The sequence below is a fragment of the Lathamus discolor genome, chromosome 3 (assembly GCF_037157495.1).
Source record: "Lathamus discolor isolate bLatDis1 chromosome 3, bLatDis1.hap1, whole genome shotgun sequence".
In the NCBI taxonomy this organism is placed as follows: Eukaryota; Metazoa; Chordata; class Aves; order Psittaciformes; family Psittacidae; genus Lathamus; species Lathamus discolor.
Window position 1 is genome coordinate 99,082,900 of NC_088886.1, and position 27,345 is coordinate 99,110,244.

The 27,345-nt window shown below is 37.7% G+C and overlaps 1 protein-coding gene across 2 annotated transcripts in view; it reads left to right on the forward strand.

The window, feature by feature from the left end:
* NRG3 (neuregulin 3) overlaps positions 1-27,345 on the forward strand; it is a 419,575-nt gene that overhangs the window by 78,839 nt on the left and 313,391 nt on the right. Inside the window, exons 1-2 of one of the 2 annotated variants that reach the window (XM_065670779.1) lie at positions 19,505-19,880; positions 22,567-22,664. The exons of the other annotated variant lie outside the window; for it this stretch is intronic. Coding sequence (XP_065526851.1) covers positions 22,652-22,664 — 13 coding nt within the window. The 5' untranslated portion in view covers positions 19,505-19,880; positions 22,567-22,651. Of the gene's footprint in view, positions 1-19,504; positions 19,881-22,566; positions 22,665-27,345 lie in introns of those variants that run through there. 2 annotated transcript variants of the gene reach the window in all.

Below are 27,345 nucleotides of genomic sequence, written 5' to 3' on the forward strand. Positions count from 1 at the left end.
CCCTTCAGATACTGAAAGGCTGCTATGAGGTCTGCACGCAGTCTTCTCTTCTCCAGGCTGAACAGCCCCAACTTTCTCAGCCTGTCTTCACATGGGAGGTGCTCCAGTCCCCTGATCATCCTCGTGTCTCTCCTCTGGACTTGTTCCGACAGTTCCATGTACTTTTATGTTGAGGACACCAGAACTGCACACAATACTCCAGGTGAGGTCTCACAAGAACAGAGTAGAGGGGCAGGATCACCTCTTTCAACCTGCTGGTCACGTTCCTTTTGATGCGTCCCAGGATACGGTTGGCTTTCTGGGCTGTGAGCGCACACTGCCGGCTCATGTTCATTTTCTCATTGACCAGCACCCCCAAGTCCTTCTGTGCAGGGCTGCTCTGAATCTCTTCTTTGCCCAGTCTGTAGCTGTGCCTGGGATTGCTCCGACCCAGGTGTAGGACCTTATAAGGAAGAAGTTCTTTATTATGAGGGTGGTGAGGCACTGGAGCAGGTTGCCCAAAGAAGTGGTAAATGCTCCATCCCTGGCAGTGTTCAAGGCCAAGTTGGACAGAGTCTTAGGTGACATGGTCTAGTGTGACACATCCCTGCCCATGGCAGGGAGGTTGGAACTGGATGATCTTAAGGTCCTTTCCAGCCCAAACCATTCTATGATTCTGTGTCTTTCAGAAAGAATAAAATCTTAAATAAAATGTTGTGGGTTGTTCTCCCACTTCTCCTTTATGATTGTAGATAAGATGAACTTATGATTTCAACTTTGGCATAAACTGGATTTACTCTCTGGTTTTAAGCAGATCTAAGTCACATTGTCAGCATGCTCCTTTGTAATATCAGCTTTTAAAAAAAATAAAAATCTTTATAGCTTTGTTGTATCCAGTCAAAGGCAGAGATAAGACTGGGCCAGTTCTTGTATGTGTGTAATTTAAAAATCAGCAGAGACTATTTCTTTCACAGGAATCAATAAACTATGAATGTAAAATTGTCAGGTGATAGCAACTGTGTGATGCAGAGGATTAGTGACTTGTCCTTTTATTATCAGAGCCTGAGTTCAAGCTTAGTTGCAACAAATCAGAAATAATATTATGCTGCATTGACTTTGGTAGTATCAAACGAAAAGAGCTAATGTGTGTAATATCCCAGTCCAGCTGGGAAATTCTAAGCACTACTCTAATCTCTTGCTTTTTTGCTCAGATCAGCTGTGGATTCTCAGTGTAGTATGTAGTTGTTGATCATACTTTATCATCAAGATAAACCTTCTCTACAGCAAAAAAAAATAATAAAAATTAGTGAATTCATGTTTTTTATGTGTTCGTGAGGTAGTAGTCCTATTAGTTGCAGTCACAGGCAGGTTCTCAGCAGATGTGTCAATGAAATGAATAGGAGCTGAGCAGTCTCTTGTTGGGAAGGGCAGTGTGGCTAATTGCAGTTCATTAGGGAGGGAGACCAACCAACATCTTTCTCCTTAATTTTTGACAGTACTGTTTACTATAGAAACCTTCCTAGGAATTGTCTATTTTAGTGCTTAAATATATAAACTGAAAATTCTCTGTTATTTTTCTAACAGTATCTAATTTTCCCTGGGATGAGGAAACTACAAATTCAGCAGTCTATCGATCCAGCCTTCTGAAAATGTATGAAATAAATTTAGTGTGGTGCATGCATTTGAATATGCCTGTTTGCTTCTATGGAAAGCATGCAGGAAAGAGCAGGGCATGGCCTTGATATTCCAACTCTGCTCAGAGTTTTAATTACACCTCTGAAAGAGCTATGAATTACCTTGTGAAAAATCAGTTAATGCCTCAAATAATTAGCTTTGATGAATTGCCTGAGTAGGGCACTCCTAAGTAATTGCTTTGTTTCACCTGAAAGATTTTTTCATTTCCCATGCATGCTTTGTAAATATGCTTGTAAACACTTTGGGAATGAATACAATCAGGAGTAGCTAAGGAGGAGTACATGGGTTGCACCCTTTGCTATAACCATCTGGGGGAAGAAAAATGTTACCTTACAGTGATACTGATTTCAGTGTGAGCAGTAGTAGTAATTAAATAAGTGGGTATTTAAATAAAGTATGATTTATCAGTAGAAGTGGAACATGAAGGATCTCTACAGCTTGCCGAACCCATTTGTGACAATACTGCATGCTTAGTTCAGTTCCACAGGTCTCAGGTGTTCACGTGTAGAAGTAGGCGCTGAAGAGGTGAGCCATAAAATACTTTAGAAGTGAATCACCAATTTCAAAAATTCATCAAGACAGCAATGGGACATTATATACCTCTGAGCAGGAGGAAATTCTTGTGTGCAAGACAAGCTTCGTATTACCAGCCTTGATGAGCAAGCACAGACCTTTATAATCAAGATGTAATAAATGACTGATGATTCGTGGCTTCAAGAAAAGTATCGCTTCACTTGTGTTGTGTTGTGTTGTATAGATGGGTTTGTGTGATACCCTCTGCAATGTCTGGCATAGGACAATGCTCGTGAAGTTGCATCTATTTTAAGGCAGTCTGAGTGTTTAGTCAAAACTTTAAGGCAGTACCTGCCACCTTCCAAGTCTTGACAAAACATGCCTAGTCAGGATAAACACAATTCGTGTCTGGTGGAGTTTTTTTTAAACAACATGATAGCTTCTAGTTCATTATTCTGGAGATTTACATACAAAAGAAATAGGAAAGCAGTAAAACTGCAGTAGTGCTGACACCAGCATAAAAGATTAATGCTTAGTGCAGCAAAATGATGGAGAGCACATAATTGTGTTCCCAATCACCTGAGCTGAAAGACATTGTTAAGGGAAAAATTGATTCAGAGACCTGAATTTTGGCTGCACTTCCCGAGTCATGCACTGCACCAGGTAACATAGAATATTAAATTTATGCTGTAACAAGCTAATTCTAAACCAGATCATTGCACTGACTACCATATACTGTATTAAAAGAAAAAGAGCAAAAGCTTCTCAGATAGGGTTGATGTGAGAGATTTACATAACCTTTCTTTTTCTGAATATTTGAATAACTTTTCAGAGGTTTGCAAACCTATTGAAAACTTCTTTCATGTTCAAAAGCTCTGTCAACTGGAATAATAGAATTATCAAGTGAATTGTGCTTTTCCTGAGATTTATGATGTTTCTGTCATATGAAATCTCTCTGCATTTTTTCTGCACCTGAAAGATAAATGTGTGTTCTCTTGTTGTTTTGTTTTCTTGTAATTATTTAACCAAAGAAAATTATTTATAGCTAGCTATCAGCTCTGGAGGAAATAGCTGTTTTGCCAGTTTAACAGTTTTGTCTTCTTTACAGTTTCTTAAATTGATTCTATTATTCTGATTAGCTATTACCTCTTAAAGATGGAATTAAAAGTAGACTCATAGGCTGTTTTACATATTTCCATTATTCGACGTAAAAAGTGAGATAGCAGGCTCCTGCTTCAGGAGTTCATGTGATTTAGCCTGCTGATAGACTTATCCTTCTAACTTACTTCCCCGAGTGGGAAATGGTTGATGCATCAAGAAAACGTAAGGTCTGCTCAGAAACTAGAGTTGAGTTGTATGTTCCCTGAATCTATAAAGTATCATAATTCCTTATATCATGGGAAAATGGACGATCAGTCTCTGTGAAACCATTTTTGTGATGTTAGCTTAGTTTTTCTGATTGGTTGCATGTCTGCTGTTCTAGCACCCAGTGCCCCAAGGTGGAGTACAACAGTCAACTGGGGGCCTTTGGCTGTGGTGGGGGAAGGCTGCGTTGCTGCCTGCGGTGTTGCAGCCTGCCTGCTCTGCAGATTCTTTCTGTCAGAGAAGAAAGACTGTTAGAAGCCAGCCAACAGTTTTGATATTAGAAAAAACGTAAAACAATCAGTATAATTCCATTTTTTTGATCTCCAGGTAAACATAAAAATCCGAGTTTTTTTCTGTAAGCAATCAATCTTTTATCTTTATCTGCTTTAAAGATTTTGACAGGCTTGTTATTTTTTCTTTAGCTCTTTGCATTTTGTATAAACTGTTTCAGCCAGCATGAACTTACATAACATTTCTAATCTTTGTTTTTAAAGATGAAGGAATTCAAAAGTAAGGGGAAAAAGTAATCCCTGGTTTTATGTAGGCTCTGCCTTTTAATAAATATTGGGTCTTAAATTCTCCAGGAATTTAGACTATAAACCTGAGTATGTTAAGGAAAATTATTTGTGCCCTGTTTATCAGTTAAGAGTTTGCTGATTCTACTCATGAAGGCTTTTATTTAGAGAAGTAGCAGAACTTGATAGCACCTGCTTATGAGTAATTGCTATCCATGCAGACTTGGTCTGATGCTTGTGACTGGTAACTGGAGATCAAAGTCTGTTTTTAGTCTTAGCATATACAAGAATCTTCATCTTCCTGGCTTGGTTTGTGAGTGTCTCGCGCACGAAGCATGAGTTGAGTGAAGTAGCTAATTATTAAGAATAGTATCTAATTTGAAAGCAAACCACAATTTTTTGGAAAAAGTTTGTCCCTGAAAACAGGTGGGAGGAGGGTTCAGCAGCTTGGTGCATCAGTCTGTTTTGGGAAAAAATGTTAGAAAATAAGAGAAAAGGCTGACAAGTAGCCTTCATGTGTGTTCACTCCGTTGTTACTTTTATTCACAAATAATAATGGTTGAATGCAAGTTAGGTACTGTTTGGCTATAAAGATTTGTCTGAATGCTTTTGTCTTACATGGGCATTTATGCTTAGCTGCAGAGAGGAAAAAAATTCAAAGGCAAGCAGATTAATTATTTTATTTCCATATTCAGACCTAAAACGTGGTCTTTTTTCTCCCAAAGCAAAAAACAGCCTTGCTCAAATGGGACAGGAGTAGGTCGATGGCATCATGCTCCTGACAGAAGCCTGAAGCAGCTGCCGGCAAAAGGAAAAAGAGCTTTTTGCTGCTGGCAGGCAGTCTGAACCTGACAGCCCTCTCAGGGCATCAGTCCTATGTAGCTGCTAGTACATCTCCCAGTAGTGTGTATCAGCCTGTTTCCTACTGCTTGGCTCGTATGGATTCATCCATTAACTACTTGCCTGTTCCCTTGGTATAATGTGCTATCTTAGGAGCATGGTGGTCTCCCACATTCATGCACTAGGGACAAGCCCTTGTTGATAAGTATCAACATTTCTCTTTTTGTAGCTGCTATGTGATAGCAAGGAGGTCTGGAAATAGATTTATTTCAAGAGCTGAACACGCATTTCCTCTTTGATCTGATCATCACCAGAAGTACTTGCATACACAGAGTCTTGTTTTTGGAATGCAGCTTGAAGTTCAGCATGGAACAAATTCCAGAGAAAAATGAAGTTTGTAGCTCTCTCTTTACTGGTGACTTCCCTACATTTGAGTCTGTGGGAAGTCTTTTTTTCTTTGCTTTCTCCTCTTCCTGCCTGCCTGCCTTTCTTTCTTTCCTACAGTTGTTTCTGTTAAATATCGGGGTCATATAGGATCTAAACTGAGACAACTGTTAACTCTTATTCAGTGGTTCTGGGTATTACTGAAGAATATTTAAAACCATATAACAGAACCTGCCATGGACCTTTACATGGATAATATCATTCAGGGACTCAGCTTTATATAGCAAGTAAACAGAGGGCGTGTACAAGTGGGCAGAATAAAAGGTTGGAGTTAAACTAAAGAAAATACATTTTATCTACAAGCTTGAAGTTTACATCTTGGCAAAGTCAGCCAGGTTTGAATAATTATTCTGATGAATACTTCATGTCCTTACTTTCTCGGTTACTGGGTAAGAAAGGCCAAAAGACTGGAGCAAGGCTTTTATCTTACATGACAAAAAGAGCTTTTTGTTTGACTGTAGCAGTTAAAGAATTCTGGTAATACAACTATTACATTAAGGTACTACAAGAGCATCTTACCTGAACCTGGAGCTTTAGCTCGTTTGGGGCTCTTATCATTAACAAACATACACTGATGTCCCATTGGATTTGAAAAGATGTCTGAAATAGGGAAGTGCTGTCTCTTCATTTGCTGTTTTAAATATGAGGGAAAAAGAAAACATGCACAAAGCATTTGGAAATAACAAGCGTTGTGAATGGTGATACCAGGCTAGATACCAGATGTAATGTGACTTATAAATAGATAGCTTCTTTGTCTCTTAAAAACAGATGTGTACAGCAAACACTATCAGTATTCCATATGGACTTGTGTACTTTGCTCAAAAAATGCGGAAGATGACATGAAGTAATAAGCCTACTAAACCTCAAGCTGTAATATAGCAGAAATCAGAGCGCACTCTGCATTATGAATAGTATTCCTGTGGATGGGTAGAGTATGTACTGTCGTACAAAGGTAAGGCATAGACATTGAAAACAAGTATGAGTATTGTCTTTTTCCAACATGAACCCTTTATAAAATATTGTTTGGTTTTATGTTGGGTGTTTCCCCTCCCTTCCCACTCTCCAAACATTCATTAATTTCCAGTTAGTTCCCTGCCCCTGGCAGTTTTTGCTTTTTTTTCCTTGCTGTTCAGTTACAGCTATTTTTAAAATTATTTCTCATTTCCTTGAGTAATTTTATTCAGTTTTTTAGATTTGTGAAACAGAACTCATTTTTCTGCATTATTCTTTTTGTCTGGAACAGAAATAAGATGTTTAAAATAAAGCTATAGATTCCTTTTTCCCACCTCATGGCTGATTCAGGACTCTATTAATGCTTATGTAGAGTTGAATTTGAATTGTCACAGGGATGCTGAGCTGTTGTGCTTGTTTCCAACATTCATGCATGTAATTCAGTTGTGCCTTGTTCCTGTGGTACATTTGTATTTACTTATAATTGCTATTAACCTAAAGTAAAAAAACCTCAACAGGGGTAACCAGGACTCTGCTCTCCACTTACAAGAGGTGAATAAATGGAGCTGGGATCTTTTCTGGATTTTTAGTTTTATAAACCAGCCTTCACAATCTTTTATATAAATTTTTAGTAGCTTTTAGAAATAATTTTGGACAGAACCAGAGGCATCTGTATATTTAAATGAAATGCTGGTTGGTTGTATGCCAGTAAATTTACTTAGAAAAACCGAGATATGTAGAAGCAATTTACAATCAGTAATTCACCTCCTTGTATGTAGATCTGAACCATTTCAGATTGTTCCTGAAAAATCATTAATTTCTTTACTACTTAGTCTCAATGCCTATAGTTTTTGCAAATAAGAATGCTACTTCAGAATAAAGTAATTTTAGGGAATTTTAGGGAGATTAAGGTATCTGCACATGTCTATGAAACAAGAATTTCTTCTCGCAAAAATAGGAGCAAGTAGGAATCTTGGAGAGTGTGCTTTTCACCTTTGCTCTGATATCTGAGAAATATTTCTTGGAAGCTGTGCCACCGCTGTCCTTTCACAAGTACATTAATTCAGAAAAGAAAAAAAAATGCGTAATGGAATTATTATTTCTTTTGAGCAGGGTAGAATTCATCAGCTTGATTTATGTTCTTTCTATTGCCGCAAACTTGTTTTTTACCCCATGTGAACAGTGGGTTGCTGGAAGGAACTTGTTTGTGTGTTTAGAAAACAGAAGTCGGTTGAGAATAAAGTGGAATATAGTTTTAAGAATTATATGCTGGATGCTAGCCCTAAAGATCCTGGCAGTACTCTCTACTTTGATCACCTCCAAGCCACATGTGTGTCCCAGTGGATGACAACATTATGGCAATGTCCTAACCTACGTATTGGCTCACGATGCCATGTGCAGCTGCTGTCTGGGCTGCTGTGCGCTGCTCTTATCAAACTAATTATTCTGTATTCCTCTCCACTCGTAAGATTGTTTTGTTCACAGTTACCCCCTGGCAGGAGCCTGCCTCTGTGTTTAAGTTGTACTCCATCCTTTTTGTGCCCTACAACCATTTAAAGAGAGAATACTTCCCCTTTCATCAATTAAGTTTTTTCTTTATTTTTAGAACATAAAACATCACTTTCTCTCCTGAGAGTCTATTTACAAACAACTAGTGTGCTAACTACGATAAAGCTAAAGGCAATTCAGGCTTTCCCCTCCTTACGATACTAATGTTCCTTTAAAGTCTTAAATGTAAGAGATGCAAAAAGAAGCTGTGAGTTCTGTGTGTGTCTGTTTTTCAGTTCTCCCTGGTGGGATTGTCAAAAAGGCTGATGTACCAAAGCAACTGCTGGAACTTTAAATTAAGAAAATAGTAACATTGTGACTATTAGGGTAAACCTATTCAAGTGTTTTTAGACCAAATTTAAATACAGACAACATGGTGCCCACTATAGGAGTGATGTTTTTCTCAGCTGTAGAACCTCAAATGTGTTGTATCACTGGCTTAAAACTTGGGGGTAGGTGGTATTGTTTTGTTGCATTCCCTCACCATGATTCGTTTGCATTATAGTCTGCCATTTTAACTGAATGTTTTGTATTATGGGTCAAAGTTTATCTAAAAATATTTTAACTAGTATCTCTTACTGGTTTTAGTCTTACCTTTCTGCAGGGTTTATCTGGGAAAAAAATAAATACATAACAGTGCAAATACCCAAATTTTTGCTCTGGTAGCGAGGCTGCGATTCAGTTGACTATAGAATTTCACCAGTAAGAACTGGCAGTTAGATTTTGTCTATTGCTTAAATGCAGAGAAATAACCAAATGCAAACCTAAAACTATTGTGGATTACTACCTTGTTTTAACCTCACTAATCCATTTCAAGTTAGTCTGCTCTGTGAGAAGTATAATTGATTTTGGAAATGAGGTTAACTACAGGAACAAAAGCCCTCATGTCAGCAGACATGTTCAGTTTAGGAAAAGTAAAATTGCCTTTCAAAATACACTGCTTTTTAAGGTGCATACTTAAAATTTTCTTTTTGTACTTTGATACTCTAAAAGGAAAAACACTTTAGTTGCAGAAGTATAATGAGGCACATAGTGGATTTTTTTCAGGAACTGTGAAAGAAGAGTGGCACACAGTATGTGGATGTCTTTTCCAGGTGATGAACATAGTCCAGAGTCACTGTTCCTTGAGACAAGTGATGCTTGTTTTCATAACAAGTGGTAGCATTTATCAAAGGCTATTGCCCAGATGTGAAAAAAAATTCTGACAGTCAACGTAGCATTGCACTGCAGTACAGCAATCCAGTTAGGAGTACTTCAGTAAGTACATGAACAGCTACGACAAGTGGCTTATATGCTAAATGCAGTGTGAGTGGCTACAAACAAAACAGCTGTGGTATGGAGTTGATCTCTATTTGTTTTACAGATCCTCTTTTCTTCTTAAAGTGCTCATATACTTGTTAGTCTATCCCTGTGCTGGTTTCCAGCGTTTTACTGGATTAAAAAATGTGACATGACTGAATTTGAAATCTGGGGAGATTTAGAAGAAATTTGTTTGGTCATTTTGTAACACATACTTTATTCCAATGTCCTGGGTTCAGCAGTAGCAGTTATTTTCCTCCTTCTTAGTAGCTAGTGCAGTGCTGTGTTTTGATTTTTTGGCCTGGGGACAGTACTGATAACGCCGATGTTTTCAGTTGCTGCTCAAATGTTTGGTCTGGCCAAGGACTTTCTGAGCCTCATGCTCTGCCAGGGAGGAGGGAGGCAGGGAGGAAGCAGAGACAGGACACCTGACCCAAACTAGCCAAAGAGGTATTCCATACCACAGCACGTCATGCCCAGGATGTAATGGGGAGTTACCCGGAAGGGCTAGGGCGCTGCAGGGTTGGACGAGGTATTGGTTGGTGCTCGGCTAGGGGGAGTGGGGCGAGTTATTGGTCGGCTGGTGCTGAGGTGTTGTATTCTCTCCCCTTGTTATTTCCTTTATCATTATTATTGGTGGTAGCAGTAGTGATTTGTGTTATACCTTAGTTACTGAACTGTTCTTATCTCAACCCGTGGGAGTTGCATTCTTTTCGATTCTCCTCTCTGTCCCTCCAGGAGCAGGGGGAGGGCAAGAAGGGGGGGGGGGGGGTGGGAACAGTGAGTGAACGAGTTTTGTGGTTGGATTTAAACCACGACATCCAAGAAGAAGGATTTTATATTTGGTACGTGTTTTGAGCTGAAATTAGTTCCCTGGAACTGGATTTTGTTTTGCTGTTAGAAGTCCTACCTGTTTTACTTTCATCTTCCAATTTCTAGGAAGGCAGTTAGATATTGCAGTCGTGGTGGTCATAAATATGACATTTTAAGAGGAGAAGGAGAATTGACACACAGACTATATCTACGCTAGCATTGCTTGATGCTCTATGAAAAGAATAAGGTTGGTATTTTATGGAAGATAATCTATGTATATACCAAAACCATCATTCTGCAGCCTTCACCATAGATGATCAGGCTAATTAATAACTAGACTTTATCTTAGAGTCTAACAAGTGGACTTGATGGTAACTATTAACTTTAATCAGAGTTCTTACTGGGAAAAAAGTAATTTTCAGTGTTAGGAAATTTATTGTAATTGGATCAATTCACTAGATGTCCCTTTTTACAAGTCTTTTTTGGCTAAGTCTTACTGAAGAACTCCATGAAAAGACAGTCTTACATGACATACCCCACATAACTTACTAAGGAGTAGGAAAGAAGGGCACAATCACAATCTTTGCTGCAGGGCATTACAGCCTGCTTTGGCTTTGAACAGTCGCAGCACACTGTGCAGCCTGCCAAGAGGCCACTGTAACATCTAAGCATACAATTAACTATAAGAGTGTGAGTAATCTCATCCTTTTTCAGTGAAGCATTTAAGCACGTGTTTATGGTTAATGATTAGGTCCAGATGAAAGCAGTAAGATGATCTGTGATTAAAGTTAAACATATGTTTATGTGCTTTCTTGAAGAGGAATGAAATTATTCAAATGCTTTAGCACTGTGGGTCACCTCACATTACAGTATTTTCCAGAATTAGCCATCAGATTCTCCAGTGGAGTAATTTTAAAAAATGTTCTGTATGCGTGAGGTTCAAATACATTATTCTAGAATCTCTTACCCAGCTGTTTCAGTCTGGAGTTTTGTAAGAGTATTTGCACTCTGTCCCTAGAATGAATCTGAAGTTGATGAGGAAGAATTCTTGAAATGGTCACTAGAAATGTTTGGAGGGTTTTGTTGTTGCTATTGATTGTTACAAGCTTCAAGTACTTGTTTTGTTGGGTTTTTTGTCTTCAGGTACCCAAAATAGGTCATACCTTGAATGTGCCAGTTTCTTCCATTGACTGGAAAGAGAATCCTGTACAACAGTTTAAACACAGACATACACATTACAAAGGTCTGAAATTCCACTCTGACAGAAGCTTTATTAAGACTATAGCCGAGGAGACTGAAGCCAGCTGTTTCAGCAATCTTTTTTCCCCCATCCACAATGTTTTGCATAAAGAAGGTTGTATCATATATCACTGCTGTTGCTTTATATTTGTTACATTCTTCCGTCATCAGCTGTTTACCCCTGCTGAAGCGAGCTAGTGGGATCAATTAACTTCTGGTCTCACGTGGCAGATACGAGTGAATGTCATCCAGATGAAATTGCAGAAAGGACAGGGAAACTTCCCATATCTTCAGTTTCCTTCTGTAATAAATATGTAAAATAAACACAAAATGAAGTGCTGCTATGTTCCCATATGCACAGGCTGGAAGGAAATACATTTAGCATGTTTCTGGGCCAAGCAACAGCTCCTGATGTTCACTTTTTGTTTTCATGTATAATGTTATGCAGAGTGGGGCTCAGAATCATATTCCACATACTAAATACAAAACCAGATCGTACTGTGAACGAACTTTTCTGGATACTCTCTTCAGAGTAGTCCACGGATACTCTTAAGGCGAGATACTATGTAAATGATGGGTATTTTGAGAGTGGTAGTAGCGAATAGGTTAAGGTAGGCTTAGTCTGCCTACCCTAACAAAAAGTGCTCTCTACTTTCTCAGTAGCAGTTCTGGGACCTGTTGATACTATGAGAACTTACCCCAGGCTGCCAGAAGACACACGAGTGGCTATGCTGCAATCCCATGCCTAATACTGTGACATACACAGAGGGACTCATGAGAAGCTCCCCAGGTACCTGCCCTATTGGATTCTTTACCAGGCAGCATATAGATGATTTTCTTGTTTGGAAAGCTTTTTTTTTTTTTAGTGCTGCTCTGCTGCTTCTAAATGGTATGCAGAAGTCCGAGAGGGAATGCTTGTCTTTGCCCTCTTCCTTGAGTACTGTCGTTGGCAGACTGAAAGTCATCAAGCAGTCTTTGTAACATAGGCAACCAATTAATAAATAAAAAACTTCTTTGAAGTTTTCAGTGAAATATGGCTGATCTTACACCTGACCTTCAAAAGTTCTTTCCATTTGTTTTATTAAATATATTGTCCCTTCTTTAGCGTTTATGACATAGAGTGTTTTTATTCCTGTAAAGTGAAGAAAGAAATAGAATTGTGTGACTTATAAAAAAATGCTGGTTTTGTGCTTGGCATACATTTATTATAATCTATGGGGTACAGATTATCAGATACGGGGATTAAAGACAGGTCTAACCCCAAAACTAGGAATTTCTGAAATGCATGTGTGAATTTCCTCTTACGGCTAGATCTTAACCCCAACCCTACAAGGGTATGATAATCTCAAGTTTTGTTTCTTATCTTTATCTGTAAATTGATAAAGGGTCTGCTTTCTGTCCTAGGATAAAATCATCTCTTTGTTGACACTAAATATGAAACAGATATTCAAATAGCTGAGCTAGAAGGAGGGACTAGAGCTCTGTAATTATACACATGGATTTCTCACTGGTCAAGCCTGAATATTTGTAGAGCCTTTTACATTTCACCAATTTGAAATCCCTACCAGCCCTTCCACAGGTCTACCCTGCTTCAGAGGGCATCCTTTGTCTTCTGCCTAGTCAGGGGAGAAGGTGGATGTTAGGGAAGCAGAGGCCAAAAATCTTTAAGACATCTGTCCAATTTTGTAATGTAAGTCTTCAAAGGACAAAGCAGTCAGTCAGGATTTTTAATTCCTCATGCCAGAATATGGGTAGGCAAGAAATCCGTAATGGCTTTGTGGGCTCTTTTTATCAGGATCTAGCTGTCTTGGTGCACTGGAGAAAACATGCTGCATTAAATAGGTTTGGTGGAAAATGTGTTTTCATTGTACATCAATTTAGGATATTAATTCTTAGTGAATCCCATTCTGTCTTCTTGCTGCATTTACTGAATGCCACTATTGTGTTGTAACACTGTTACAGACTTTTAGGTAAAAACTGCTTACACATTATTTGTGATATTTATTTGCAGACAGATGATGGGAAAAAACATACTAGATAAAATTGAATTAGGTTGCCATGCTGTAGACTCTCAGTATTTATAAACTGAGATAGTAGAAAACAGTGTAAAAGCAAAATTCATACTTCTTACAATCTTGTTTCCACACTGTTGTCACTCTCAAAGTGACATTTCATATTCTGACACTTAAGAGTTGATTCACATTCTTTCCCAAATTAACATAACTTTTAGGTTGCTATTGGGTTTCTTGTTTATTTTTGTGGACCTGCTTGTGAGTGTTTTCAGTTGACTATATTTGGTAACACTTTTCCACAGGGGACACCAGTGAATGCCTCCAGAGAAGACAACAAAATTTTAATGGGAGCTTTTGAGCCTCCATCTGCACTGTGAACATGCACACCTCAGTCCTACTGCCTCAGTACATGGGGAGATAGCTCAGCTTTAGGCAAGGATCTTGTCATTTCTCTGAAGCCCTCCTGGATTTTTTTACATTCTTCCTAAGAGGCCCTGCTATTGCAGCAGCTGGTGGCCAAGCATGCTGGGAGCCTGCTGGAACCCATAGACAGCAGATTTGTACTCTTTCCTATCTCCCCTTTCCTTGTAGGGCAGTGTTAACCTAGAGTCCTCTCAGGTTAATCTTTTTCTTGTTATCTTTACAGACACAGCTTTTAAGTTAATATTTCTCAAACTTTTACAAACAACAAGAATCATTTGGCTCATTTGTCCTCCTGTGACTTGGAAACATGCAGCTCTTCAGCCTACCTTCAGAGAGAGAAATAAGACATGCCAAGTTTTGGATTTGACAGCAGCAGCTCAGCTACTCCAGGGCAGGGAATGGAGAAGTTACTGGTACCAGATATTTACCTAACAAGGGAACTGTCAGTAATTAGAGACAATTAGACATCCAGCTCAGGTGACCAGCTGTACTTCTAACCCACAGTCACAGCTCTTTTGCACATGTGGTCCCTGCAGACCTGGCTGATGCTTTCTCTACCCAAGAGGCATCTGGGGTTTTGTCTAACCTGGGTACATACTATGCCATGTAATTTTATAGTGCACTACTGTCCAAAGTTGATCTAGGTGTGATGAGGAAATGAAATATTCTGGCAGATTGTGAAACAAGGGATATTTGGAGTTTATGTTGCTCTGGTTAATGGTGAGATTCATTCTGTAATGTCTCTTTGTAGAAAAGTGTTACTGAGACATCTTATTCAGCAGAAAGGTGGTTAGTGTAAAATTACTTCGTGAATGCTTCAGAATGAATTTGAATGAGCCGGCTGAGCCTATGCTAGATCAGCACTCTTATCTTGTATGACTGTATTGATTTTGATCCAGCACTGTCAGCTTTAAAGCCAGATTTACTGTATTGTCAGACCACAAACTTCAGAAGTTATCCTTAATGGAAAGGAAGTTTGATATGATATATGCAGGAAAAAAAAATCATTAATCAAAGTCGCCTTACGTTTGGCTTATGAATGGAAGAAATGTTGCAGCATAGGCTCCTAAAGCTCTGTCTTACTTTATTTGCATTTGGTTTAGCCCATTCTCCCTTATACCTGCTAGAGGAGCATTCCACCAGGATTCCCTCTGTGGTTTATTTAAAACTGTAAAATCTCTGGCAAAGAGCATGTCACACATAAGACACCATTGTTTAATTTGAGGAAGGATTTTTGGGCTAGAAAAAGAGGCAGATCTAGTTCGAGAAGAGGAATATGTACCTGAGGAAGAGCAAGGGCTGGAAGAGAACAACCTCAAGGATTGTTGTTATTGGGAAGATGACAGCACAGAATCAAAAAGAAAAAATTAAGAAGAAAATCTCAGTCTTATAGCCCTGGCTTGCCATTTTTCTATCTGCCCGTCAACTGATTAACATAAAACAGGGAAGGGAATGTTTTGGAAAAGAGTAAAATACAATTTCCTGTTGTGTCCTATGTGTTCCTATTTCTACTTATGTTTTGTATTTTACTGTTATGCTTCTAATGCTATAATTGTTAGGCATCTAATTACATTGCATGAAGCAGTGTCTTTTTGAAAGAGTAATTTACATTTAAACTCTTTTGGAGTGTATGCGTTGTCTTTGATGTTCTTTGATTAGTAAGTGCAGCTCTTGTTGCCAAATGTTACCTTTAAAGCAAAGCACCTTCATATGTCTCTGCTTACCTGTATTTTCTTGGCAAGCCTTCTACATGATGAAACATTCTGTATCTTGCCCTGTTAAGGTAACCTAAATTACTTAAACAAAATATTTGCTTGTTTTTGAGAGTTGAATCCAAGAACTTCAGATTAACATGTTCATTACAGATAACTTTGCATGTGAACTCACTGACTTTCGGCAGAAGAAAATTATGTGATTTTAAACGTTGTTATGGGCATGCTGATGCTCTCTTTTCCTCTCCTGTTAGAATGGTGTCTTTACTAGCTGTACAAGTGCATAGCTATGTACACAACTATCAACAGTGTATTTCATATGGATGTTGCAGCAGTGTAGGTCCTTATTTCTTCCTCCTTTCAACTGGGGAGCAGAGTGGGGTCTTGAATCAGAAAAGGTTTGAAAACCTTGACTTGCCTATTACGACTGCTGAGTCCCTATGTCTAGTGCATCCTAAACATCAGTGCATCCATACTTACCTTCTCTTTGCTCCAGCTCATTCTTCTAAACTATTATTAAAAGATTTCATGAGTTTTTATTTCCAGGTTGTAGTTCTGATTCCAGAGATTGTAATTATATGTGTAGTACATCTCAGTGTTTCCAGATTTTAGGTAAATTTTGTATTTGAAGCAAATCTTGTACTTTACATCTACTGTTTTATTGAACATTTGTCATGAATGGGCTTTCTGTGTTCTCATATGATAGAAAAATTATGCAGAATTGTGCAAACCCCTAGCATTATAGCACTGAGATATAACACTAGCCATTCCAGTGCTCACCTAATATTTCCTTATTTTTCATCAGGAGGTCCATGTAAGTACCAAATGCTGGAAAAGAAGTCTGAATTAACAAAAAAATGTTGCCTGAACTTTTTCGAAACAGCAATTTCAGAATCTAATTCCTTGGAGAACAAAACATGCATTTAATATATACTGAATTTTCAGCAGGACTTTGTGCTTCCAGATTGATTTACATTTTAAATTGCCCTGAAAGCATTAATTTACTGAGCTAATATGGGAAGTACAGTATAGAAGAAAGAACTATTTCGTTTATAAATGGTTCTAGAAATGCTTAATGGCTTTAAAATATATAAAGACTAATTGTCCTACAGATTTTGTAACCAGTCTGTTAGTAATGTTGAGTTGTACTATTTGCAGCAGTAACTGTTGCAGACATGATAAACAAGGGTTTGCCAACTTTGAATGAAATCAGCCCAGTTTAAAGCTTCTGTGTCAAAATTAGTCAACTCATATTAAAAAACGGTCAAATATTAGAATACCTAGGATGAAAAAATTCTTGCAGTGCTCATGTGTATATTTAAAATATGAAAATAGGAACATAAATTTGAAAAATTTATAAACTTTTGAAGATTGGATTCTGGCTACAGCAAGATATTAGTTTATTTCTAAAGTATGATTTTTCTGGAATTCTGATACTACTCAAGTAAATTTTAGTATATAAATAAATCCCAAATGATGATGATAGTTTGCTTACATACTAATATCAATGCTCCTTCTTACTTTACTTCCTTCTCCCAACTGAGTTGTACAGTTTTAGTGTATTAAAAGTTTGCTTATCTTTGATCCATGTAACTTTTTTGATGGGCAGTATGCAGATAGTCATTAATTATTGGATCTTAATAATCATCAAGGCAAAGAGTAGAAGACTAAAAATCCCTTACTCCAGTGATCTCAGTGGAAGAATTACCTGTAAGAAACTCCCAAGTTTACAGAGCCTAGCAACAGACTCATTGCTAGGACAGTATGTTAAAGTCCTCATATCTTTATTTTTTTTTATTCTTTTATTCTGGTTTTCCTTGCACAACTTCCTCTGTCCTGTGGTGGGTGGTACAATCTGGTGATTTGAACTGGGAAGCAGGAAACAAGTTCTTCTGCAGACTGTGCAAAAATGTCCTTTACTGGAACTTTAAACATGAATTCATAATACTTTAAAAGGATTGAAGGATGTAATAGCATTGAATTCTCCAGATATCATGCTCTTAAAATACATGATCCGCAGTGAGAAAAAATGTCATTCTAAACATACTTGAAGATAGTATGTTTTTTGAGATCAGGCAGGTCAGAGCAGTAATGTGAAGGCTTAGGAATAGTTTTATCATTTTTCCTTTCATGCACATACCCAGTAAAACATTATTGCGCATTTGCAGCTGTGGTATTCTGAAAATATGGAAAACAGGCCATTTTACTTTGAAAGCTGCAACTGATTTTTAGAGACTTATGAGTCTTGAGGAAGCCTCCACCAAAGGATTCTGTGCTGTACCTTTTAATAACCTGAGCATGATGGAGACATCTGCTCCACATCTCTCTGGTGGGGCTTGAGATTGGGACTCTGAAAACTGAAATGAAATAGAAATTGTTTTGTATTACAGAATAATCCACATTTTGCTCTGGTCTCTCTCCCATGTCTCAGATCATAAAGATTGTTTATGCCAAAGCCCGTATTTAGATGACAAGCTTCTGTGTGCAGCAAGGAAATCTCTGCTTCAATATACAGCTGGCTTCATGTGTTTCAGTGGAGGATTTTCTGCTTTGACAGATAAACTGTCTGTGAAAATTTTGCTTAATAATTGATGCAAGTGCAAGTAAATGATACAAATCTGTATGCAGTTGCATGCAATGTCTGTTTCTCATGGAAGAAGTTACTGTTAGGCTGGCCTTTTTTATACTAATTTCTAGAGTGCTCTATAGGAGTGTTTTTTAAAAATTCATCTGTAACAGAGCAGATGTCATGGCTGTGTCTAGCCAATAATAAAATCTGCTTAGAGAAAAGGCAGGTTTTGTAGTGAACTTATGGATGACAATCTCTGTCATGTTGGAAAATGTGAGATTTACATTTTAAGCAGTTGTCTTTGGACAAATACTTGTATATGATTTAAAAAAACCAACACTGTATTTATAAAAGTAGCACAACACACTTTTAATTTCATGTTGTCTTATTTGCATTAAAATCTCTTAATTCCACTTATTTCTTATTTCTGCTGATGAGCAGAAATAAGTATCTTAAGTATATAATTTAAATTTATTGGTGTGAATATAGGGGCAAGGAATAGTTAATTTTGTTAATTAATTAATAATCAAAAGAAATGGTGCCTATGGTACATGCATTCCCTTCAAAATTTATCCCCAACTTCATGGGTGTATTGGACTCATGTTTTAAAATATAAGCTTATATTTGAATTGTTTTGATAAAAATTCTCTAGGTATTTGTAAAATTGTATAGTAAGTTATTCACAGTTGGGTCTGAATGTATTATTTATTTTATTGTGTATTGCATTATTTTTGTGTATTGACTTTACTTGCTACAAATGAATCTCATGCAGCTGCTGCAGTTACTTCTAATTAGAAGTGCAGTAGGTGGTAAATGGTAAGAACTGATCTGTTTTCCCCAGCCACAATGAGGATGTTGTTGTTTAAGAATAACCTGCCCTGAAGTGTCCAACCATAGCAGAGTGCCTGTATTACTCACAGGTATGGTTAATCACTAAGTAAGCAGATATGTTCTTGCTGGCTCTTGTTCCCTATCCTTTTGCTCTGAACAGGTCTTTTCTTCAGGGAGTTGTTTCTGCATCCAGAATTTGAGAAGTCTCCTGGATTGTTTGTGTTTTCATCAAAGTTTTGATCCTTAGTTTCTTCTCCATGATGCCTAGTAAGATGAAGGTTTTGGTATCAACCCATGCTATTTGTTGGTCAAAGAAGGCTGAGTGTATCTAGTACCTTCTCACAGAGGCAGCCTTTTCTGCCTCCTGAGGGGTGTAAGGATATACTAAGTCTCTATGAAAGAAAGCTTTGATGTGTCTCAGCTAATATAATTAATATTATTATGCAGATATGTTATGTTTCCTTCCTGTTTCCACTATAGCTGCAATGTGTAATCTTGAAGAGTAAGTCACCTAGCCAAAATTAAAATCCTTGCCTTCATGATGAAAGCATGTTCTCCTCCACATGTGGTAGCCTGCTTTAATCTCAGTAGATCACTGACCATGCCACCCAGTTGTGCTATGGTGTGTTCAAATATTTGAACACTTGCAGAGGGAAACTTGCTGTACATATTGCCAGTATAGCCCAGGTGAAGTTGATGACCTATATTAACTCTTTGACTTACGGCCAAGCTGCTGACCAATCTCAGCTTTGGTTGGAAGCAGCCGTACAAGGGCTGTGTGGAGAGATATTGAAAACACCTGGGAGCATGGCAGAATGGGAGTGCTGGTGTTGACCTGCCCCTACAGGAAGCCTACTGTGGGCAGACTATGAGGGCTTTTGGCTTTTCTGAAGGGGAAACTAAAACTATGATGACTAAGGGTGTTGGTGATTTGGAGCCCTGACTTAGGGAAGGGTTCAGGGTAGGCAACATGACTTGTGGATTTGGAGGCATCTTTCTCTCTTGGAGAGATGAACTTGCCTATTTAAAGGTGAAGATTACTGATGGTGTTAGAGCTGCTGTAGCAACCCTGTCAAAGGCTTACATTGCAGTTTGAGCTTGAAAGAAGAGCAGCCTGTGGATCCCACTGCAAGTAAGGGCTGTTTTGTGTTTTGGTATTGTCGTTCGTTTTCTTGTTATAGCCATGTTCATGCAGTGACCCGCATTGACTTCATTTGTATTTCAACTTGCTTTCCTTGCAGATGTTTTTTTTTTATGCTGAAGTGGGGGCTGGATGAATTGTTGTGCTAAAGGCAGTAGACGTTGGTTTTTCGTATGTAATCTCGTCATTGTGGATATGGTTCTGTGCCTGGAGGGGGTTATGGTGCAAGGGAGATGATGGCAGGAAAAAGCAAATATTTGGTGCAAGTCATATAATTGATAGCCTTGTAGAACCTGTGGATGGTCCCAGAAACAAAATATGGTCCCTGTCAGTAGCAATATGGAGAAAACTTACCATAGGTATCTGTGCTGTGTCTGAGTAGAGGAAGCACCGACCTCTGGCTTTGTTACTGATGCTCTATGTGTCATGAAGATCGATGCTTGTGTTCTGCCTTCTTACTAGTCCTGTTGCTTGAGCATTATATGCCAAGCAGACAACTTGTTAATATGTCAAACCTGACCAAAGTTATTCTGTGCAGCAGCAGCAGAGTTACTGTGCTTAGCAGGTTAGGAAAATATCCTGCTGGGTGACGGTGTAGAGGGTTTATTATAGGTTGTGTCACATCAGCTAAATGCAGCTCATGAAATCACTAACACTGAATTATTCTTATGATGCTGGGTAAATACTGATACCTGTAAAATATAGAAGCTAGTGGGTGTGGGTATGTGTAAGACCTAGTAAACTGCTAGGAAAATATTTTAATCTCTATGTTGATTTCTTCATATATGTTCAAATATTACCATAGTATCCCTCTTCACAGTAACTAAAGTGGTAAAGAAGTTTACTTTGCAGAGCCTGAATCTATATGTGTTACTCGTGAAAGCCATGCAGCTGCTCTAATTTTCGTAGACAACAGCATTCCGGCTCTGAGACTCTCCCTCTAGCTTCTGCCTAGTCACAATGTGCTTCAGTTTAGATATGATCTGTCGATGTAAAGATGCATGACCTCTGTTGCCTTATGTGATCAGAAGCATATGCACCACCTTCTGTGGCTATGGGTAAAGCTGTTTGCTTCCTGATTCAGCCTAGCTCTGTAACACATTTAAAATGTAACTTTATGTAATTCACATAAAGAGGAAATTCTCTTTTATGTGGATCCAGGATACAGTTTTGTCAACTAGTACCTGGAAATTGGGGAAAAGGAGTAAATGGAAAGGCTTGGATCAAATTTGCAACTTAAGAGCCATTTTTTTGAGCTAATGTGTATAATCCTCAGGTAAAGTACTGGAAATGGAGTAATTGTGGGAAACAGAGACACATTTTATTTTTCAGCTGCTTTTTATGAGTTAAAAAATGGCTGTTTCTGAACAAATAGCTGTATAACAGAGATAAAATCCTGTCTTCATGAGAACTGAAAGTTGAACAAAGCTATCCTTTGTACAAAGTCAGTGAGGTTACAATGATTTTTTGTTTTAGAGAGAAAAGAAAATGTGTTTATGTTGCTCTATAAGAAGTTTGTGTCCTTTCATGTTTCTTCTGAAGGTATCTTGTTCAGATGTGAAAGGTTCTCAGGTATGCTTTTAATCCACAGCAGAACAAATTACCATATTTGTAGAGGAAAAAAATGGGGCTCAACCAAGTTATTTGGTCATGTTCCTTTTTCTGCATCATTAGAGTGTGATTTTGAAAATTCTTTTGCTTAACTGACAACCTAAATCCAGAAAAGCTCTCATAATACAAGATTTGCTCTACTATGTGATTCAAGATTTACTCTACTATGAATAGTCTACCATAAAAATATGCATAATTTGAGAGCTGAAGCAGAAAAAACGATCAAGAAGATATTTTTATAAATGTTCATTATAAACTATTCTTTCAATTTAATGTAAGGGCTTGTAAATGAATGAGAATCCTTAAATGTGTCTGATACAGTGCTATACTAACAGTTGCATTTTGTGAAAATTGGTTTTACAAAGTGAATTTTGACGAGTAGAAAAACAGCTTGCTAGCTGGGTTGGGGGAGCAACACCCATCAAGCAAGGACAGAGCATGAATGAAAAGCAAGGGTTTTATTTAGAGTTTTGAGAACAGTGTAAGCTTATGACACGCAAGCACAGATTCCCTGTTTTTATGGGTATTTAAAATTTGCTATCTTCACAGCATATACTTTAAGTAAAATGAAAAAAAAATAATCCCTCCTAAAGAGCAAAGAGAATATCCTAATAAATGTCTAATATCCTCTGTAGTGTTCAGTATATCATCACAATTATTAAATAGATGGAAATGGATGCCTTAAGAACCAATTTTATGTGTGCCCCATGCTTCATTAGATCTCACAGACCTGTCTTGTATTGCTAATTAAAACAATATTGCAATAAGGAGAAACACTGCAATAAAGAGAAACACTGCAATAAAGAGATGTGATTCAGTGCTAACAAGGACCTGTTAATGTTACTTCTTGTTTATGATGGAGATATTTAATAATAATCTAATGTAGTATCTGCACTATTGACCACATCCCGTAGGAGGCATGTCTGTCTCTGGATGTCATAAGGAGGGAACAGTTAACTTGATACTAATGTGCACAGTTCTTGACAATGGGTACCGTTTAACTTGATCCTAGACATGTTTTTGGACCAAGTTGCTGTATGTGGGTTACATGTCAATATTGTTACAGGTTGAAATCTGAGATACTGCCTTTATGAAATGCATGATGTGGTCTAGCACTCCCCTGCTGCTTGTCAGTTCAGAGTGACTTTGAGATGGTTTCCTCTGGTAAGTAGAGAACAGTTAACTACTTAGGTGAGAGATTAGACACAAGGGTGCAGGTGAGAGCAGTAATCTGACTTTGTGTTGCGTTAATAAAAAAGAAACCAAAACAAACCCTCCAACAGCTAACATCACCTAAAAGAGATATTGTTTTGTTTGGAGTTGTCAATACAACATAAGTGAAAAAGATAGGCTTTTTGTTTAAAATTTTCTTCAAGTTAGGTTGAAACTTGACTTACACTGCTGAAGTTGATGTCCAAGCTATATGTACCCTCATCTAGACTTCAGCTGGTTTTGCCATAGGTGTTTCTGATGTTCGTAGATGCACCTATGCTATCCTTGTTTAAAATAATTCTTCTTTTAGTTAAAATAGACATGAAAGTACACTGAAGTCTGTTAGGAATATATATATGGATGTAAATGGCTTGTTACAAAGGATTGTAGAAGATAAAGGAGGTTTTTGTTCTTTCTCCTAAAGAAGGAAGACAGTTTAGTGCCTGATTAAATAAGTGGGTAGTCTCTAAATGTTCACACTTTGTAATTACACAGTTGAGGTATGTCAGCATCAAAACCTCTGACAGTTAAAATTCCCAGTTCAGACATCTTCCTTAGGCAGCAAAGATTAAATCATACATTTGGCAATTGACTTCCATAATGCAGTTTTTATATATATATGTATATATATATTTTTTTTTTTTTTCAACTTAAACTTTCCAGGCTTTGATGTTTTTTTTTGATTTGTGGTGTTTTTTTGGTTTTGTGGTTGTTTTTTTTTTTTGGTTTTTTTGTTTTTTTTTGTTTTTTTTTTTTTTTGGTGGTTTTGTTTTTGATTTTGGTTTTCTGTTCTTGTCTAGCTCTTGGTATCACGACTGTAACAGTTACCACGTAGCTGTTGTAATATCACGTGCAGAATGTTGAGGTTATGCAACAGAAATTAATGTATGCAAAATTTCAGGGACTGTAGTGATAGGACAGGCGGTAAGTTCAAACTTAAAAAGGGGAAGTTTAGGTTAGATATAAGGAAGAAGCTCTTTACTGTGAGGGTGGTGAGGCACTGAAATGGGTTGCTCATGGAAGGTGTGAATGCTCCATCCCTGGTGGTGTTCATGGCCAGGTTGGATGGAGTATTGGGTGACATGGGGTAGTGGGAGGTGTCCCTGCCCATGGCAGGGGGGTTGGAACTAGATGATCTTAAGGTCCTTTCCAACCCTAACTATTCTATGATTCTAAAAGCAATTGGACTGAAGACCAATTTACAGGTTGGCATTGTATTTTTTAACTGAAAAATTGCGCTTATTACTACTATGGATGCTTGAATCATTGATTTCAGTTTCATAGCTCAGTCCTCATTTAAACTATCACAACTATTTATTAGCTTTAATATTTTTTCCACAAATACTGATTTTTAAAGACTGATACTATGCGTAAAATATTTGTATACAAATTACAGTATTATTGTATGTGTAGGCAGTAAAAAAAAATTGTTAGTAATGCAAATGAAACATGAAATCTTGTCTTTAGCTTCCATCACAATTTGACAAAACAGCTTTACAGTCAACTGTTCTTAATCAAACCTGATACCTGTCTTTTTCCAGTATACTGGATCATTCAGTGTACGTAGAAAGAGAACACCTTCATTGTTTTTAGCCATAAATTCAGAAGTTTTTAATAGCTTTTTAACTAGCTGGAAGGGGGTGGGGGGGGAGAAGCCAGGCTAATGAAGGAGGGTTGTGAGTGAAGTGTGGAGGTATAGTTTTGTGTAAGTTCTGACTGTGTGATACTGTAGTGAAGTACTCTTGAACCAAATGCAAAGATGTTAAGGATTTCTGGGCAATGCCTAATTTGTTGTCTGCTTTCCATAGGAGACCTCAGGATCAAGTAAGCAAAGAGTTATTTATTCTGTGGAATAGGAGTGCTGGAATAGTTAGGCAAATCCCAATATAGCATTATGTTTTTTCAGTTTAAAATGTATGGCTTATGTAGCTGACTTCTATTACAGCTTTTTCCATGCTATTTCTGGTGCCCATTTTTTACACCTCCCGTGTAGCAGGAGTTCTGCTAAAAGAATGAACCTCTGAAAACCAGAGTTTGAACAAGACATACTTAAATCCTTAGTCTGCCATCCAGAGAAAGTATCCAGTATACAGTATAAATTCTCTGTGGTTTCTTGCGCTTTTGCTGTATTGCTTCTGATATGATGTTCTTGGCTGTGGATGATGGCACTCACCTCTTTAGAACATAATAGCTGAGTAGGTGTAGAATGATTCAAAGAGCGTTTTCTGTAAAGCAGTGTAATAAAATATTTACAAGATCTGATGTAATGAACTAGGCAATTATGTGTGAATTGTACTGTCTTTAGTTGGTTAGAAGAGGCAGCCTGCAAACGTTTGCAGAAGCTCCTTTAACATAGTTTCCAAATCATGTTTTATGGAGCGAGAATATTGTTACCTCCTACGTAAGGTTTCATTTCATTGCAGTGCTTACTGTGGAGCATGCAAATATTTACAGTTGAACTTTGGAAAAAGGAGGTCAAGAATTCTATTAACACTTATAAATGAAGTTTATATGAGGATGTGTGTATCTTGAATCTGACAAAGATGAGAGAACAGGTGATGAGTTGCTCATTTTGGAAGGTCATGAGCAATTTCACGTTCTCCAGGTATCTTTCATTGGTCTTTTAATGCTTGATGTGAAACTGCAGGAACCTCTTGCTTTCCCTGCTTAGCTGGCCATCTTTCTGCAAAGCCTGTGTTGCCCAGCTGTTACTCAGAGCCTTGTCCACTTTCTTCTTGCAGCTTTTATGTTGATGTTATAAACGTGTGCAAGTACCAGCATATGCAGTGTTTCTGCAAGTACAATTTAACTATCCAGTTTTTTGAGGTCATAATAAGACTTTTTACAGACGTGGCAGACCTGATTCTATTCTAGTATGTTACCCTTCATTTCTCAGGCAAAGGGGTGCAAATCTCAACCAATAGGCAGCGATAAGCTACTTATTTTGTACTGAAAAATACAAAAGAGTTTGGTACAAGTTTGCAAGTTCAGAGATGGTCATATAACAGTGCAAAGAGCAATTAACTAGTTCCACTACAACTTTCTTTTGGCTATGTAATATTAACATACATTCACTTAGAAGTATTTTTCTGAACTAAGTACAGGAAGGACCTTAAATATTAGAACTAAGACTGCCAGTTCTGACATGGACTCCTAATGTAAAATTGCTGGAATACTTTAATGTCCAAACTGCTCAGTTCCAAAAGAAAATTGATTCATCTTTCATCAGTCTTTGTATCACTTTTACTCTGTAATCTTCTCAAGGCAGACGGTAAAATGCTTTGATCTTCATGTTAGCCACTTGGCATTACTTTCTGAAGTTCCAATCAGCTGCCTTGTTTGAAGAAGTTAATTGGGCCACTGAACGCAGCTTCTTTTTTCTGCATAGATATTTTGCCTTAATGACTATTCTGCATTCTCTTCTCAGGCTGGTTTTGATTCTGTGTAGAAGGGGTGTATATGAAAGTATTTTTATTATGAATATTGCATCTGGCTTTTATTTATAAATGAAAACAGGAAGGTGGTCTATCTACAACTCTCATATCTCAGGTAACCTGAGACATACTCTCATATTTTTAACTGACCACTGATGCGTTCAAGTATGTGTGATTTAGTACTGCAAGGGCATCTTGAATGGAGTTTGATCCCTTTAACACTTAAACTTTCCTCTGCTCATCAGTGTCTTCTCTTCTGTGGCCTCACCTAATGGGAGTGGAGCTGATGAATAGTAGTCTATTGGTGATATGTATTAGGGAAGTACTGGCCTGCATTTAGATGCTTCAAATACTTATTTGTGCTGCAGGCTGATCAATATCTTTGGTTATCATCAGTTTGCAATGTATGGGTTTACAGTTGAGAAACAGGGAGGGGGGCTGCTGGTGGACTACTGTTGTATAATCATTTACCTGAAGGAAAAAAAAAAACTCAAAAAAAGTTAAATTTGTGAAACAATACAAATTGTATCTGCTGCCATCTCCTATGGGCAATTAGAAATTCCCAGTGTGTATGCTCCAAAAATAATAACTGTTCGTAGAAATATGTTTCAGCTTTGATCCATACTATGAATAACTATGCACACCTTCAGGAAAATGTACTAATTTCTTTTGATATCTCACTGATTTTTAAATGAGAGGCTGGAAGTTGGTGGAGGAGCAAACCTTTTTTTTCATAACAGCACGGAATGAGTAAATAGCGTTGCCAGCTTTAAATGATGAGGAAATACAGGCTGAAGGGAAATAGGCTCTTTCATGTTTGTCGGTTTTTTGTCTTGCACAGTCTCATGCTTGTAATGCATAAAAAGCATTATCAGTGATGAGCAGATTCTTAACTTAAATCCCGAAGGGATGAATGAAACTATAAGGGCAGTACATGAGAGATTCAGAATAGTGAGGTCATTTCTGGAGCCTGCTAATTTCTAAGGGCTTTTGTAGTAGAGCAGAAAATAGGCAGTCGCCTTTATGCCTCATTGACTCATTTTCATATATATTGCAGAGAGATAAACTTATATTTTTCTAATTTTACAGTAGGAACTATGGTACATAATTCTTGCTAAACTCAATAGATATGTGGTGAAAATGACTAAAAAAGTGTTAAGCCATTATATAACTCAGAATTCACTGTGTTGTGAATAGCT